The following is an 18,662-nucleotide window of genomic DNA, read 5'->3' on the forward strand; positions in this document are numbered from 1 at the left end:
TTTCTGTTTTTATACACAAGCCTGCGTCATAATGATTATTTTGAAAACCGGTGTTCGACAGCTGTAATTCTATCGAACATCGACGCATCAAATTTTAAAGGCGGGGGAAAATGAAGTCAATTTTTTTGGCTCCAGCCGTTGGTACATGCACGCACTGCGGCGATGGTATGCGCTGGGAGGGTAAGCATTGTACAAGCAGGTGACAGAGCAAAAGTTATTTTCTATGATTACAAACACAAACAAGTGGAATGCCTCTGGCCATCTCACCTGCATCACGCGGTCCAATATACATGTACATGTAGCAGCAGTGCTGACTTTGAAAACTACTCTAACTCGCGTAAGATGTTCAGTGATACATGGTTACTTTTATGTCCACTTTTTATGAACTAGACCAATAAACTTACAGAGATATGATCGTTATTCAACAAAAAAACCCAACTTGGCCAAAGTTCATTGGCCTTTGACCTTGATCATGCGACTTGAAACTCACACAGGATGTTCAGTGATACTTGATTACTCTTACGGTGTATGTCCAAGATTCATGAATCAGATCCATAAACTTTCAAAGTTATGATGGTAATTCAACAGTTACACCCAATTCGGCCAAAGTTCATTGACCTTTGACCTTGGTCATGTGACCTGAAATGTGCACAGGATGTTCAGTGATACATTGTACTTGATTACTCTAATGTCCAAGTTTAACGAACTAGACCAATAAATTTTCAAAGTTATGATGGTAATTCAACAGATACCCCCAAATCGGCCAAAGTTCATTGACCCTTAATGACCTTTGACCTTAATCATGAGACCTGAAACTTGCACAAAATGTTCAGTGATGCTTGATTACTATTATGTCCATGTTTCATGAATCAGATCCATAAACTTTCAAAGTTATGATGGGAATTCAACAGATACCCCCAATTCGGCCAAAGTTCATTGACCCTAAATGACCTTTGACCTTGGTCATGTGACATAAAACTCACGCAGGATGTTCAGTGATAATTGATTAACCTTATGTCCAAGTTTCATGAACTAGGTCCATATATTTTCTAAGTTATGATGATATTTCAAAAACTTAACCTCAGGTTAAGATTTCGATGTTGATTGCTCCAACATGGTCTAAGTTCATTGACCCTAAATGACCTTTGACCTTAATCATGAGACCTGAAACTTGCACAAAATGTTCAGTGATGCTTGATTACTATTATGTCCATGTTTCATGAATCAGATCCATAAACTTTCAAAGTTATGATGGGAATTCAACAGATACCCCCAATTCGGCCAAAGTTCATTGACCCTAAATGACCTTTGACCTTGGTCATGTGACATAAAACTCACGCAGGATGTTCAGTGATAATTGATTAACCTTATGTCCAAGTTTCATGAACTAGGTCCATATATTTTCTAAGTTATGATGACATTTCAAAAACTTAACCTCAGGTTAAGATTTGATGTTGACGCCGCCGCCGTCGCAAAAGCGGCGCCTATAATAGTCTCACTCTGCTACGCAGGTGAGACAAAAAGGGACTAGATCAATAATATTTGCAGATGACAACAAATAAGTTTTAAATGAAACAATATTAAAGACATGAATCACGCAGAGTCGATCTGAGTTATTTTCGGTCAACTAGCATTCGCAGTCCGGACTCGCACACTGTACAGCCCCGTACACTCACTCTCCCGAATCGACAGGCATGCTTGCCGGCAAAACAGTGCTCTACCAGTGGATAGCACGGTAACTCGCCCAAGATGTATGTACAGTGTAGTTGGATCCAAAATGAGCTCCTCATTGATGGGAATAAATATCATACGTAATTTTCTCTGTATGGTCATTTGAATTGGTATTCAATGGTGATATAACGTTCGTGAGGAAAGATTGTGGAATATGAGTTATGACGATGTCAGAGAGTTACAGTAATCCTGATCCATTTTTTATTTTTGTCACAAGTAAAGAGCATGAGGGAATCAAAACTAATACAATGTCTCGGATCGAGCTCTAAATTTATATAAATTATTATTGGATGCTAAATACATGTAATTACGATTTTATAAGATTCTACATGTATGGCCATACTAAAAATATTGACCATGTCCGCAAAGTATCTTATGTTGATATGGAAGTATAAAATTTGTCATTATTTTTTACTTTTATTTCATCTCTGGAGCTCCGAGAAAAGAAGCACAATGTGCATGCACGTTCAATGATGTATGACATACATGTACTTTCCATTCATGGATTAAGAGCTCAAAGTTGGGCACAGAAGAGCTTCAAATTGATGGGAAAAAATATCAAACGTAATTTACTCTGTTTTGTCATGTAAAAAGTTATTATATATGGTGATATTATGATCGTGAAAAGACTTCATGCATATTGACAATGTTTGAGAATCAATCCTGACGTGATAATTTTTTTTCTTTAAAGACAAGTGCACTCACTCATGTCGATCATGTGATCATTAGAAATTGAAATGAAATACAAATGTTTCACATCAAGATCTAAATTCATATTAATTATCACACATGCAAATTTTTATTAAAATATTACGATTAAATGATGTTCTATGGTCATGATATCAATATTGTTCATAAAAGTAAGGTTTATTTTTCGTTGATCGCGCCATTTTTCTGGTTTGATTAAAGCACAGTTCTGCGCATGCGCGATCGATGGCAATGACTCAGATCAGCTCCATTCGTGAATTCATCGTTCATAAGTTATCTCAGCATGAGCAGACAAGTAAGACTCGAACTCTGATTGAAATAAACTTCAAATTAACGGTGAATAGGCATCATTTTCATTTAAGGGGAAAGTAAATCAAGTAAGTAAAAGTTCAGTGAGACATTACTGAACTATTTCGATTATTGTGTGAACCAAACGAAACAGCCGGCCGACGTTTGTTCTATTTTTTTTGGAAAAATCTGCACCGGCGCTCGATGACATCGATCGAACACCGATTTTAAAATCGATTTGACTCAAAAGCTACATTGACATTAAGAATTACTGTTCTATACAAGTATTTGTCAATATGGAAGGATTAGTGTGAACAGTAAACAATTTCAACAATTTTTCTATTTCTTTTTCAAAAATACCTTTTTTATAATACATGACAATGACATTGCCAAACTTATTTTTAGATCAATTAATAGCAAAGAAGAATGTTCTAGCTTTAATTTGATACCAAATTTGTAATTGGAAGTCGAGTTTCCACAAAATTATTAATGTTTAACCCCAAAAAGCACAAAATATTGAAAATCCCCATTGAATTTGTACAGGTGGCACCGCTTCCAGCAGCACCCCTGGTGCTCTGTCTTTAAAGATATGTCACTCAAGCTACAATATCTATCCTAGAGCTATGAAACTTTCTTCATAATTAGTCAATGAATTTAGACGGATACCAAGCATGATACCATAATGTACATCCCGTAAATAGGGCGTTTAAAAATTAATGTTGACTAAATTATCACCTTAAACATGTATCATACACATTGTATCTTCAAAAAATAAATGACTAACACCAGTTTGTTTTCTAAAAACCAGCACACACAATGGGATGTGATTGCACTAGGATCTGATTCGAAAAAGAATTACAATTGGGTTGAATCATTGCTCTTTACTGAACAGAAAGATAGGGTTGTGTTGCAACAGGAACCTTTTGCAGTACGAGATAACCTGCCAGGATGCCCCCAATTGCGGGTTGCGAGGAGAGCCGAGCCGAGTTAATTCTCTAACTCACAGACCAAAGAGCGTACATGCAGGGAGAACTTATGACACTTATAAAAACATTCAAAACACACAAATAAAAGAAGGTAAATAAATTGAGTTCAGATTACTCAGGATCATGTTTCTAACGTGGCAGATTCTTTTAGAGATGCTAATACATGTATTTCCTTTACAAGAAAGGTGCCTACCAGCACCACCACTGAAGTTATCGATTCATTTCCATCATAATATTTATTGTCAATTTGAGGAGCTTGTTCTTTCAGCACATTGTGTACAAACGTATAACACATCAATGATCACTGCTGCAATTAGTGATTTTTAAAATAACCCAGAGTTACTGCGCAATGCTTTGGAGTTTCGAGATCAGCACAAACCCTTTACAATGCCACCCCAGAACTCCAGAATAATACCTTGGTCACATTCGCTCTACGGCGGCCGTACGGCGAGTTGAAAACAGCCGTTTTAACATTTTTTGTACCAGCTGCATATCGGTGGTTTGAATTAAAATTAATAAAACGGCTGTTTTTTACTCGCCGTACGGCCGCCGTAGAGCAAATGTGACCAAGGTATAGTGGATTAAATTGGTGATATTAGAAGTGAACTTACTCTACATGTAAATGCACCTAGTGTCCTGATGTGAGCCTGTATAGTGTGGGGATATCAATCACGTCGTAATGAACACATTTGATTGAGTGAGTGCCCATGGTAGATCTAAATTATGTGATTCAAACTTGACAAGTCAGCAGGTCCCGCCTACAAATCATTGGATTATACGGGTCGGTACAGGTAAGATTTTCACTTGCGGGTTACAAGACAAAGATATATTCAAAGCCATTTTCTTCCTCTTATAATCCCTGATACTTACGCACTGGTAATTGCCCTATATCTTTCTTGACCTGCTGTGTCCCATATCTGTGCTTTTATCGTCTTGTTGTCAACTTGTATGCTTCTCGTTGCAAACTCCACACCAATTGTGCTTTTGCTTTCTAAGTTGAATTCATTCCTTGTAAATCTTGATAGCAGGTTACTCTTGCCCACACCAGAGTCTCCAATGAGAACAACTGTATAAAATGAAAAAAAATATATATCATTAATCTCATATTTAATGCAAAGACAATATACAAAATAAAAACATTATAGTGAACATTTCTTCAAAAGGAGAAAAACAATTATTATTGTGTAATCTACTGTACACGAATTTGCACTTTGTATCGAGCAAAGGATTCAGGAGATGAGCACATGTAAGAAAAATTCACAGCAACTGTCCCTACTAATAATTTCTCATCAATTGCCAATGTGAATGAATTGGGCAAGTGAACACATAATTTGCAATTTCATATCTACATGTATATGTATTTTAATGGCAAAAATGAAACAAGTGGAATGCCTCTGGCGGTCTCACCTGCATCATGCGATTCAATTGAATATAGCAGCAGTGCTGACTTTGAAATCTGCTATAAAATAATTATTCACAAAAAACACCATTCATATAATGATACAATACTAGGTTAATTGACATTTGACCTTGAACATGTGACCTAAAACTTGTAAGTGATACATGTACTTGATTACCCCCATATCCCCATTTTATACAATAAATCTATAAACTTTGAAAGTTAGGACAGCAATCTAATAATTACCTCTAAAATGGCCAAAGTTCAATGAGCTTAAATGACCTTTGACTTTGGTCATGTGACCTGAAAATCGCATGAGATGTTCAGTGATACTTGATGACTCTTATGACCAAGTTTTATGAACTAGACCAATACTTAGTTATGACGGTAATTCAACAAATACCCCCAACATGGCCAAATTCCATTGACCTTTAACCTTGGTCATGTGACCTGAAACTCGCACAAGATGTTCAGCGATACTTGGTTTATACTCTTTATTATTATTATTATTTGTTTGGCGTCACCTGTGCCTGGGAGGCGAAAAGCGAACTGAATCACTATGACCCGCAGGTCTCTCCTCCCGATATAACTGATTGGGGGGAATGCAGGTGGACCACTACACCGGGGTTTCCCCCTACTCTTATACGAATAGTGCAGTGGGTTCTTAATGTGCAAAGGTGGTGACTCTCCTCTACACGGGGCCTCCATTTAACGTCCTATCCGAGGGATGGAGTGTTTTCCATTGTAACATAGCCTGCATCTATGAAACATGGGAGAGACGTTTACACACAACGCACTGGCTTCAGTCATCCGCCCGGGGTGGACTCGAACCCACGATCTTTGGTTTGACGGGCAGACGCGTTACCGACTGAGCCAACACCGCTCTCGCGTGTGTGAAACAGAAATAAAGGCTTCACAACAGAAAAGATCATTGTTTGAAATGGAAAATCACTGTCATTATATATTATTGCAAATATTACAATATATTTTTTTAAAACTGAAAACAAAATATGGATCCAAATATAAACATCATTCAGGTCCTACAACAAAACCATGAATTAAATTTTTGTTTACCTTTCTCAATGATGTGCTTAAATCGACATACATGTAATACACGATCCCTGCATAAAACATGGTTTCAAAACCACCGCTGCAAATTATTCGGGCTAATTACATGTTACTCTTATGTCCATGTTTTATGAACTACATGTAGACCAATACAGTTACATGTACAGGGGTATGATGGTAATTCAACAAATACCCCCAACATGGCCAAAGTTCATTGACCTTAAATGACCTTTGACCTTGATCATGTGACCTGAAACTTGGACGGGATGTTCAAGGATAGTTGTTTACTCGTATGCCCAAGTTACAGGAATCAGATCCTAGACTTTCCAAGTTATGATGGTAATTCAGCAGATACAGTACCCCATTATGGACAAAGTTCATTGACCTTTGATGTACATATAGGTCATGTGACCTGAAATGCACACAGGATGTTCAGTGATACTTGATTACTATTATATCCAATTTTCATGAATCAGATCCATTAACTTTCAAAGTTATGATGGTAATTCAACAGATACCCCCAATTTTGCCAAAGTTCATTGACCCTAAATGACCTTTGACCTTGGTCATGTGACGTGAAACTCAAGCAGGATGTTCAGTAATACTTGAAGTATATCCAAGTTTCATGAACTAGGTCCATATACTGTCTAAGTTATGCTGTCAATTCAAAAACTTAATCTTCGGTTTAGATTTGGTGTTGACGCCGTCGCCGTCGGATAAGCAGCGCCTACATGTATAGTCTCACTCTGCTATGCAGGTGAGACAAAAAGCACACAGAAAGGTGCATTATAAGAAAAATACTTCAAAATCGAAAATGGTTATGGTTGGATATCAAAATCAATGAGAATCCAATAGATGAACAGAAAATAGGCAACAATTATCAAAACCAATTTTACAATGAGCATGGAAGATCAGGAGGAAAAAAAGTAAACTTGTTTAATAATTTGGATAAGTGAATTGAACATGTAGAAATCAAGGAAATTTTCACTGATCTATATTATTGTAGGGCCAAGTCATGCCAGGAATTTTCTTTCCAGATTCCACTGGTGTCCAAAAAATGGGTGTATCAGAAACTTTGGTGAGACCAATCCTGGAATATGCCTCCCCTGAATGGGATCCCTAACACAAGAAGGATACCAAGAAGATAAAAGCTTCAGAGAAGATTAAGAGAAAGGCAGCCGTTTCTGGAAGGGTAATGACTAATGATCCAGACCAGTAGCATCACGATCATGTTAATACAGCCTTACACTGGGACTCACTGGAAGATAGACAGAAACATATAGTTTAGTAGACTTTGCCTTTGTTCTGAATAATTATTTAAAGATCTTATTGCCATTAAGCCTGACAACTTCATGTTCAAGAAACCAGCCAGCAAACTAGGGGAAAGTGAATCAAATTCTGATGTCAACTAGTCAAAAGGGAAGCTCATAAATACAGCTCCATCTCTTGAACCACCAAGGATTGGAACAAACTGAACATGGATACAACTCTAATAAAGTCACTGAACTCCTTCAAAACAAAATTCACCAAAAGCCTATAACCTGCTTGCTCAGTGACCTCATGTTTTCCAAGACAAGACAAGACTTTGTCATGAGGGAGTTTTTTTTTCAACTCTTTACACTGATAGATTTTCTAGTCTTCTCTCAGACTCTGAGCCTAATAGGTTTCTGTAGTTTTTTTTGAAATCTTACGAGCAATAGGAACACAGCAACGCCAACGTTACCTGACGCACGCGTCTGTAACGTTGGCGAAGAACAATATGAAATAAGATGGCGGCGTAAACATCGGGCAAGTCTCTTCCGTCTTGTCATGATATTTTTCTCATTTTTTGTATGAATTCGTGTTTGAAAATAAAATCGATGGCGCAGAAATGTCAAAAATGAAGTTGCATCCCATGTACATGATTTAGGGCTAGATCTTTTAGAAGGAAAGTAGAAATCTTGAGGGCCGAGGGCGAAAGTTTCAGGTTTTGGCGGCCTACACGTGAATGGATAGGAATACCTGGCTTCATTGAAAGTAACCTTACGTCAGTAAATGATTTTTACTCTCTAGAAGCCGCCTGGCTAGGTCAAACCGATCACATGCAAAGTTTTGAAATAGGCCGTGAATAATGTGTGAGAAAAAAGATACTGGCCCAAAATCACCAATTTTGAGGATAACCGGAGGATGGACACAGAGTGAAAAACGGGTGAAAGAAGAGTAAGAAATTATGCTATTTTACTTTCTTGTTAGGCCTGTATTTTTTTCTATAATTTTTACAATAAATAACATTTCCATCCCACCATTGTCACTCGGAATATCCGATCGAGTTCACCGTCCCGAAGTTCGGGTAGGTGGAGCGTAGTGTAGTGGTAGTGAAGTGGAGCGTGCACGAACTTCGCCCGAGCCGGCCCGAGGTAACTGAGTGATACTGAAATGATTTTTACTCTCGACTATTGTCTAAGTTACGACAAACTTCTGTTCCTCCGATAGCTAGACCTGGCTACTCATGATTGACATAATCACAAATCAGATCAGATATTTTAATCACATTCATGTTGCAGTCGTCACTTCAATGACGTGACTGCTCTCTTCTAGTCTACCGGCTTGCGGCTGATCATCGTTCACGAACGGTTCACGACTAAATTCAGCACAGCTGCAGCATTGCCCATTGACATCTGTACAGTGTACGTACGGACAGTACCGGTACGTTACGTTTAGTATCGTATACGGTTTATGTCGGCTAATCACTGGTGCAACAGCGTACAAAACCGGTCTTCATTACACACAATCATTTACCGTAATAATATGTACGCTAGACTTTTTGAAAGCTACAAAGTTACACTTTTAACACATACATACCATTTTACTAAAAACTCACCTTTAAATAAATAATCGTACTCATCATCTTTCGTACCCATCTTGTATCTCTTCGAGTTCGTAAATTCTTTCAACCTGTTCGGTTACGCCCCTGAGAAGTGACTTCCGGATATGTCACCGGTAGGGATTCCCAAATAAACATAAAATGATGAGCAATAATCTGATCAATAAAAATCGAATCGTTTTGATCTGGTTATCAATTAGAATATCAAAATAATATTGGAGGGTAAACTTCACCGATGTCGTTAGATTTGGACGATTTCTCGAAGGTATTTGAGATAGACATTAGTCTTCGGATTCGGTGCAATGGCGGCTTCTAACGCCTACAGTAGTGTGACGTCACTTCACGATCCGAAATAATTGTAATATATAGTATGCACACATATATACGAATAGGTCTAAGAAACATTTAGGCATACATTATTGGGGCAACTTATTTCTTCGCAATCATTGCAAAACTACGTATTGATAGAGTATAAGATATTGTGATACAATATGTATATTCCATACCATTATAAGGTCTATATAGGACACTGGCGTAAAATCCGAGCAGGGGTGGGGGGGGGGGGGGGAGCAGATCGACGTACATCAGCTAAAATTTTGGTGTACGGTCACCCCGACGGTCGTTCACGGTCAGCCCTGTGAACGATTTTTTTTTGGCTGGAGGTTTTGATGGAAATTATACAAGCATCACTACAAAATGAAGGTAATTTTTGTCCCAAACTATGTTTGACAAGCAAAAAAAGGGGGGGCGAGGAAGACGGGTAAGATCATTTGGTTACATTTCTCCATCATTGACATAACGTACAGAATTCCTGACGGTGCTGCCTATGGAAAATAATCCGGGAAAATAATGCACGCAGCACCCCCAAAGAAATTCTTGATCGTGAACCAGTACCCCCGCCCATGCAGGGCCGTGACCTTGCAATAAGGGCCTGTACATGTATAACTATATAGGGGGGGCCACTTACATTGACGAGTGGATACCATGCGCGACCAAAAAAACACGTAAAAAGGATGTCCTTTTCACGATAGGGCACGTTACGTACGTAACGTGAAAAGGGTGTCAAAAACACAAAAATAATGAAAAAAGGGTATCTATTTCGCTAGGAAAATTACGTGTTTAGGATCGAATTTGCGGGGATGATAAAACAAAATTAAAATATTTTATAAAGGATGTCCTTTCTGCCCCAACACTACGTGTTTAGAGTCCTATTTGCGCTAGGTGTAGAAGGTGGGGTCGTACTAAACCAAATAAGGTAAAGCCGACAACCAAAGGACCCGTAACAATAAAACATTCCTGTACTTGTTTAGGGGTTCATTTCAGGGAATATTTGCCAAGAGTATCGATTTGTTTCCAATACTTGTTAAGGGTAGGGTTTGACACGCCAATACTTGTTAAGGGTAGGGTTTGACACGCCAATACTTGTTAAGGGGTGCATTTTCAGAATATGGAAATTACGTGTTTAGGGTGCTTTTCGAGACCCCATGGTCGCGCATGGTATCCACTCGTGAATGGAAGTGGCCCCCCGGGGTAACCGTGTACATTATCTTCAGTGTCGATGGATATATTGGATTTGTTGTGATATCACTGTATGCGAGCGAGCAAATTTCAGTAGTTGGACTACAGATTGAATGGTGTCCAGAAACCTCTTTCACACGTCACGGGAAAATGTGTAAATCTTCCTGTTAAAGGCCTATCACGATAGTTTTCGATTGCTATTTTAATTGATTTGTTGGCCAAAGTAATTAGGCCTAGTTACAGTCCCGGTTACAGTCAAACTGTACAGTTGATATCAATATGCAAGCGAGCGAGAAAATTTTCAATAATTGGAAGACAGAATTATTACAATAATCGTCTTTCAATGAGCTCGCAAACCTTTGAAAAGTTGCTTCACTTCAGTAGTTTAAAATGATATGCATAAACAGTGGCGTACCGTGTGTCATGGCATTGGGGGAGGGCACCAGCAAAAAACTTCTAGTCACTTAGGGAGCGCGCGCGAAGCGCGCTCAGTTGCTAGGTATACTGACCTAATAGAGACATTTTAAGGACATGCAGTGCCATTAAACGGATATGTAGATCACTCATTAAAATAATGCGAGTGCGAAGCGCGAGCTGAAAATTTTTGATATTCAGACCTAAAAAGGGACATTATAAGCAATTTTTTTAATCACGATACGTACCTTTCTCGCTAGAGCGCGAAGCGCGAGCTGAAATTTTTGTTTATATCGACCCCAAACAGGTATATATTTTAGGAATCCATTAAGAGTATACATTTTCAGCATATTCATCTAATGCTAGTACCATCCTTTGAAGATTTTGTTAGAATTACATCTAAACACATTTAGCACTGTTTGTAGAAATGGTAATCATGATTATCATACGCATTTCACTAATCAAATATCGCGAGCGCGAAGCGTGAGCTGAAAATTTAGGAAATTTAGATCTGAAGAGGGGCATTTTATGGCTTTTTTTGCAGGAATTCACCAGGATCGTATGTATTTCACTAACCAAATGATGCGAGCGCGAAGCGCGAGCTGAAAATTTTTTATATTGTGATCAGAAAAATTGACATTTTAAGGACTGATTTTAGGAATTCATTAAGAGCAGACATCTCACCAATCAACTAATGCGAACGTTAGCACGGACCGGAAATGTTTTATATAAAGACCTTAAATAGGGCAATCACTTTAAGTAGTCATGAAAAAGAAGCAAATGTCACTACATGAAATAATGATAACTCGAATTGCGAGAAAATATAATTATTTGGTGTACAGTATATTGATTTGAAAACGGGAGGTTTTAGTACAACAGGATTATCTCGTTAAACAGTCTATGCGAGCACCAGGAACAATAAAGACTTAGGCCCTCAGCAAATAATGTTTCATAAAGTTATGAAATATACTTCTTATGTAATATAAGATAATTATGATATAATATTTGAACATAATTTCGTCTTTCCCCACTACATTTCTCTTCTTTTATCCCTCTTTTTCTCCTTTTCAGAGTTTTTTTTTGCCAGCCGATGGGGGGGGGGGCACGCGCCCCCATGGCCCCCCATAGTTACGCCACTGTGCATAAAAATACACGAGGATGATAAGGGTAGATTATCAATAAAGTATAGAAGAAAGGAGAAAAGAAATGTAGAGAGCAAATAATGTTGGTTGGTTTGTGTTGGGGTTAGGTTGGCGCTCTTCAATCTGGTCGATCATGATCTGCGCCAGGTCGTTTCCGACTATAATTCCCGCTTCAATGTCCTCGGCGTTAGACTATAGGGTGACCAGACGTCCCGTATTTCCCGGGATCGTCCCGTATTTTGCTCCTGTGTCCCGGGAAGGGTTTGTCGGGACAACGCGGCGTCCCAACAAACCCTTCCCGGGACACATGGACCTGGGAAGCGGGGTTGTTGGGGGTGCTGAAGCACCCCAGAAATGGGGGTGCTGCGTGTATTATTTTCCATAAACAGCACCCCCCCCCCCTACTTTAGAATGTTCCGTCACAGTACTGGAAATAGTGTTTAAATTCTCCCTTTTTTAGATTGGAATATCAAGTATTTTCTGCTCGCGCTTCGCGCTCGCATTATTTATTTTTATTTATACAAAAAATGTATATAGAATGCCCAGATACTAGGTCTAAATCTATACATGCACATGCATGTTTATTGCATGAGATACGCAATATTCATATGAAATACATTTCATCAAAATACACAAATTTTATCAAAATCTGATAACAAATAGTTAAGTTATTTAATTTTAAAGTTTAGCAATTTTTAGGGAAAATGGTGATATGCATGTCTTCATGAATATTTAATAGGTGGGTTGATGATGTCACCTCCCCACTATCATTTTTCTTCTGTTATTACATGGAATAAAAATGGTTTCATTCTTTCATACTAGTGTGAATGATGTCTCCCTTATAATGAAATAAGTTGCAGCAAAGAATATCTAATGGACTAAATAATTTGCCAATTAAACTATTTTGGTTCTTGAAGGGATATTATTGAATAAACCTAATTTCATATAATAAAATACAAAAGATCAAGTGGGGATATGACATCATTGGTTTGCTAATTGAATATTAATGAAGGCATGCATAACACCGTTTCACCGGAATCATGCTAATCTTTAAAATGCAATAACTTTGATATTCCTTGTCTGATTTTGATCAAATCTTTATTCTTTTGTTCGTATGACTTTTTTTTATCTGGTCAAACCATATTACATTCAGTATGGAGTACCACTTTAAACGTGCTTGAATTATTCTTCCTTTCACCCTTCTTTTATTCTAACTTTCTTTTATTCTTTTTTATATAATTTTTTCCCTTCATTTTCCCCTTCATTTTTTCTATCTTCTAAATTTATTTCTTTTTTTTCGTCATTTCTCTCTCTGTCATTATTTCGTTCACCCTCCCTTCCAATTCTTTATATTTTTTTTACAAGTCTATAACACTGTGTAGCTTTTTCTGAAGATAATTTGATTAATAAAAGCACACAAATATATTTGGTAAAGTCATATAGGCGTGCCGAGTTCAAAGAGGTGGATAAATAAAGTCTTCTGTGGACGAGCTTATTTCGACAGACATTTCAAAAACTTTACCATAGAGGGCGTGTAGCACCAATATTATAGGAAGGGACCATGCACTTGATTTCATAAATCATGAATTGTCGCAAAAGGAAAGCTTCTCCAACGATTAAATTTTGAGACCAAACCAATGAATGACGATCGGTTTTCTTGGTTAATTGGGGGACGACTGACACAAAATATTGTAATCTGTGAGGATTTTTTTATTTGGGGGGAGGGGGAGTGGCAGCCATGTCGTATAAACATTGCAAAAATTGTATAAAAAAAAAACTGCGAGCGAGCAAGCAAAAATATTGACCTTTTTAATACAAAAAATATATTTCATCCTGAATTTTTTTTAATTCTCTTTTCTTTATTTCCTCCTTCATTCTGGTCATGAAACTTTTTTTTTCATCATCATAGTTGATTAACAGTTCTGAGCAACCATGCTTAAGTTATTGAAGATTAAATGTTAAAAATGTGGAAACTGATGAACAACTACTGTAAAGTAAACTACTGTATGTGCACCTGGAAATGAAATAAAATAAAATAAGTTTGCATAGTAAACAACGTTATATGGAATTTCATACAGCTTTTTTATATTGTGCAAAGCGTGGGGGATATACCCCCATGTCCCAGGAAACAGAGGTGAATAGAATTTATAACTTTAAAAAAAATGTCAGAGAGTCGCAATGCTAATGCTATATAGCGTTCTCTTTCTCCAATGGCCAAACAAAATGTCTATTCTCACCTACATCATGGACAATATAGTTTTTATTCTAGTGTGGGAGAGGAGGGGCCCGAGATTATCAATACTTTTCTTACCATAACGAAATCTTTCCTAAAATTGATTGATTTTAGATTCGACATCCTCATTTTCAAATTTGCTTGAATATCTGATCTATTGAATACACTTTTATGCATGGCTATTTTCCTCTTTTCATGTCTTAAAGGAATGTCGTGGGTGTATATTATGGTCTGCTGGCACAAGCCCATTGGTGTGTGTCTTATACTCTACCAGAAATATAACATGTAATAATATGCCACACAACACAGTTCAATCCAGTATAATTTGACTGCAGTAATGCTTGTTCTTAATTGAATTAACGTACAGCTTTATTTCGTGCGTTTGCACCTGAGAATTAGCGGGATAATTCGTAAGATAGCGCGCTATTTTGCAAATAAGAATTGCAATCTAGCGCGATAATTGCGTCTACATTACAAATAATCTCGAGAATTTTCAGAACAGGATAACTTGCCAGTTCAGAAATGGCGCTCTAATTTGAAAACTCGGGCTGGTGCAGGCGGCCCTCAAGATCACAATATCTGTGACTGTGTTCTTATTTCAACTTTAATTGAAAACACTATGTCAAGTTTGATAAGAAAAGTGTTGACTCTAGTAAAGAGGGGGGGGGGTCCTTTTTGAATCACTGAAAAAGTGCCTTTTTTTACACAAGAAAAATGCCCACTCACGAACATGTATTGTGCCCATTTCATCGGAAGAGGACATGTTTTATGTCTTAGCAAGTGCCATATCTCGCATCAGTTCCAAATTTTACTAAAAAAATCCAACTCACGAACGTTTCTGTGCCTCTTTTATCTTTCATCTGAGAAGGACCCTTTTTATGTCTGAGCAAGTGCTCACTTGCCTTCTTGTAAGTGCCCTTTCTCGAATCTGTAACCTTTTTTACCCAAGAGAAGTGCCCCTCAAGAACATGTTCTGTGCCCGCTTCCACCTGAGAAGGATCCATTTTATATTGTTAGCAAGTGCCCATTTGCCATGTTAGGTGCTCTTTCCCGTATCAGTGCCCCTTTTTACCCAGGAGAAGTGCCCCTCAAGAACATGTCCTGTGCCCCTTTCACCTGAGGAGGACCCGTTTTATGCCGTTAGCAAGTGCCAATTTGCCTTCTTTTAAGTTCCCTTTCTTGTACCAATGCCCCTTTTTACCTAAGAAAAGTGCCCTCTACGAACGTGTTCTCTCCCATTTCACATGAGCAGGACCTGTCATGTGTAAACGGGTGCCTCTTCGCTTTCTCATAGGGTGCCCGTTTCCCATATCAGATAAGTTGTCATAAAAATAACTCTTTTCGTGCCCGATGAGCGGCCTGGTGTCTTTTAGCGCCGTTCTGCTTCCTTCTGCAAGTGCATAATGAATGAAAAAACTTGTAAAAATAGTCCCTCGTGCCTTAAGTTTCATGAGTCACGTGAGTGGGGTAGATAAGTCATTTTTTCATATCATGACGTATGCAGCGGTGGGGGGGGGGGTAGACCCCCCCAAAGTAATTTTGAAAACTCACATTTTTGCTGCAGATTCTCACAAAATTTCTGCATAAAGCCATATACATGTAAGTGTCCCTTTTCGACAGAAAATGTGCCCTTTTCCCCTGTGCCCCCGTCACTTTCAACTTCTCTCCGCCACTCCTGCTCCAATAGCTAGGCCCTCAATGATTTTTCGAATTCTGGTAATTAAAAAAAAAGACGATTTTGACAAGAGTCATGAAGATATTCGCCTTTGTTCTCTATGCTTAATATCCGGCCTTCAGAGAGAAAAAAAGAGATTGTTATGAAATAAATTAGAAATCACCGGATTGATTAATGCAATTTGGGATTTATGTGTAATACAGTTGTACCAAATTTAAACCCTTTTCAGCCCCCCCCCCCCCGAGTAGGAAAAACAGCTTCCACTCGACATTTTTTTACGATAAATCTGTAACGCAAAAAGATCGCACCGCGACGTTTTATCACTTTTTTCTTCAAGTCTCGTGCAACTTTTAAGACCAAATTCGCGAAGTAATGGCACGCGGTTTAGAAGTTACGTAACATTCTGTAAGTGCATGTTAGACCCAAAATTTCTTCAAAACGTGATTTTGTGTACAAATCCAATGTAAATTCTATATGTAGCCAAAATTCATAAATGTACCATTATTTTTATTTTTAAGTATTAAAGCATTTGATTTCATGTTATTTATAGCTAAAATAATGTTGCCAACGATTTCCATCAGTCGAAATAACAATGAAAAACATAATAAATTTTCAAAGCAATAAAATACATAAGAATAAATGATATTGCCATTTTGTAATGTATATTTGATAATAATCCTAAGAAGAGTGTCAAAACCAAAATCTAGCAGTTTGGGGCTACATTCAAAGAGCTACAGCCAAATTATTATTTTATGCATTAATTAGCATAACTAATTCATTACAAATAAATATGAATAATTTTGGTACAATAACAAGTGTGGCGATTACGTCATGAGTGACGCGCTTGCCAATTATCGTCACGATCGCGCGATCAACGGCCGAGATCTGAGGGAAGGGGCTGTTTTTCCCCCCCCCCCTCCCCTCGGCTATGCAATTTCAAAATAGCCCGAGCCATTATGGTTAAACCAGTGCTCCAAGCTGGGAATTTTTATATCTAAATAAATATAATAAACTTCACAGAGCAAAATGCATAAAATATCTTCAAAAATTGATAACAAATAACGAAATATTATTATTGAATTTTAAAGTTTAGCAATATTTTGTGGAAACAGATATATGCACGAAGTGATGAATATTCATTAGGTGGGCTGATGATGTCACATCCCCACATTTCTTTTTTCTTATGTTATTACATGAAATCAGAATTGTTTCATTTTTCATACATGTGTAAATTATGTGTCTCCATCATGATGGTATAAGCTGCAACAATGAATAACTAATGTACTTAATCATTTGTCAATCCAATTGTTTTAGTTCATGGTAGAAAAATTGTGAAAATTGTGAATAAACCTAATTTCATATAATAAAATACAAAAGAACAAGTGGGGAAATAACATCATGAGCCTACATAACGAGTCCTGGGGGGCGTTTCATGAAAGGACTTGTCGGACGTTTTATCTGACAAGTCCCATTTTATCCGACAGTTACCATAGGTACAGTGCCTCTCAGCCAATCAAAATCAAAAGATGTCAGATCTGACAACTTGTCGGATCAAAATATTGATGAAACGCTCCCCTGAAGTCATGCCTAGAACTGTTTCACCGGAATATATTATGCAAATTTGTTAACCGATTTTGATAAAATTTTCGGCATTTTGCTTTGTAAATGTTATACTCTTTTTATTGAGTATAAATATCTTCAGCCTGGAGCATCCCTTTAAAGCGCAGGGGGGGGGGGCGTTTCATGAAAGGACTTGTCGGACGTTTTATCCGACAAGTCTCATTTTATCCGACAGTTACCATAGGAACAGTGCCTCACAGCCAATCAAATTCATGGAAAGATGTCAGATCTGACAACTTGTCGGATGAAAATATTGATGAAACGCTCCCCAGAAGTAAAAAAAAAAAAAAACACGCGAGTTAAAATTCATTTAGTAGAATTGGTTTATCTTTCCTATCCCTAAAGTCAAATTCTAATTTTGACCATGCAGTAAAGGTGAGTATAGTGAGGTCTATACCAACCTTCCAGGGCAACGCAGGGACGATGCCATACATGACGGGACAGGGTGGTTGCCTCCACGATTTCCAATTGATCAAAAAATGAAAACAAAAGGATAAAAAGGTTAGATGGGAGAAAGAATAAAAGGTATTTATATAGAATATTGTGTGCTGGGTCTTGAAACTACATCTCTTTTTCTCACGGACGAAAAAAAAATTAGTCACGCAAACCCCCCCCCCCCCTATTGCACCGAATTTGATGTATACCTGCAATATTGCGTCTATTCTATTATCGCATTATCTACAGTAATTACAAGAGTCATCAATGTTTATTAGGTCATCGATAAAACATAGACTGACTACGACACGTTTTGTTGATCTTCTTGCGGATGAGGACTACGAAACGACGCGAGGTCGTTATTAAAATACTGACGATGATCTTGCGAGAACAAAGTCCACCATTACACTCATGAACTCTGGGATCATCGGTTTCTGTTCACTCTGATACTACTGCACTTGTTCTAAAAAAGAAAGGTTCTTAACGGACTTAACTTGAAAGAATATCTCTTCTCTATCTCTTATTCAAATAATAAAACCTATATTTAGATAAAAAATTATGCTAACTAAAATAGTATGGAAT

The 18,662-nt window shown here is 37.7% G+C and overlaps 1 protein-coding gene across 1 annotated transcript in view; it reads right to left on the reverse strand.

The window, feature by feature from the left end:
• Window positions 1-9,342, reverse strand: part of LOC121411189 (ras-related protein Rab-11B-like) — a 31,853-nt gene extending 22,511 nt beyond the window's left edge. The window contains exons 1-2 of the mRNA XM_041603760.1: window positions 9,041-9,342; window positions 4,584-4,779 (exon numbers count right to left, since the gene is read on the reverse strand). Coding sequence (XP_041459694.1) covers window positions 4,584-4,779; window positions 9,041-9,080 — 236 coding nt within the window. The 5' untranslated portion in view covers window positions 9,081-9,342. The remainder of the gene's footprint in view (window positions 1-4,583; window positions 4,780-9,040) is intronic.
• Between the last annotated feature and the right edge of the window lie 9,320 nt (window positions 9,343-18,662).

Source organism: Lytechinus variegatus, chromosome 3 (assembly GCF_018143015.1).
Source record: "Lytechinus variegatus isolate NC3 chromosome 3, Lvar_3.0, whole genome shotgun sequence".
Taxonomy (NCBI): domain Eukaryota; kingdom Metazoa; phylum Echinodermata; class Echinoidea; order Temnopleuroida; family Toxopneustidae; genus Lytechinus; species Lytechinus variegatus.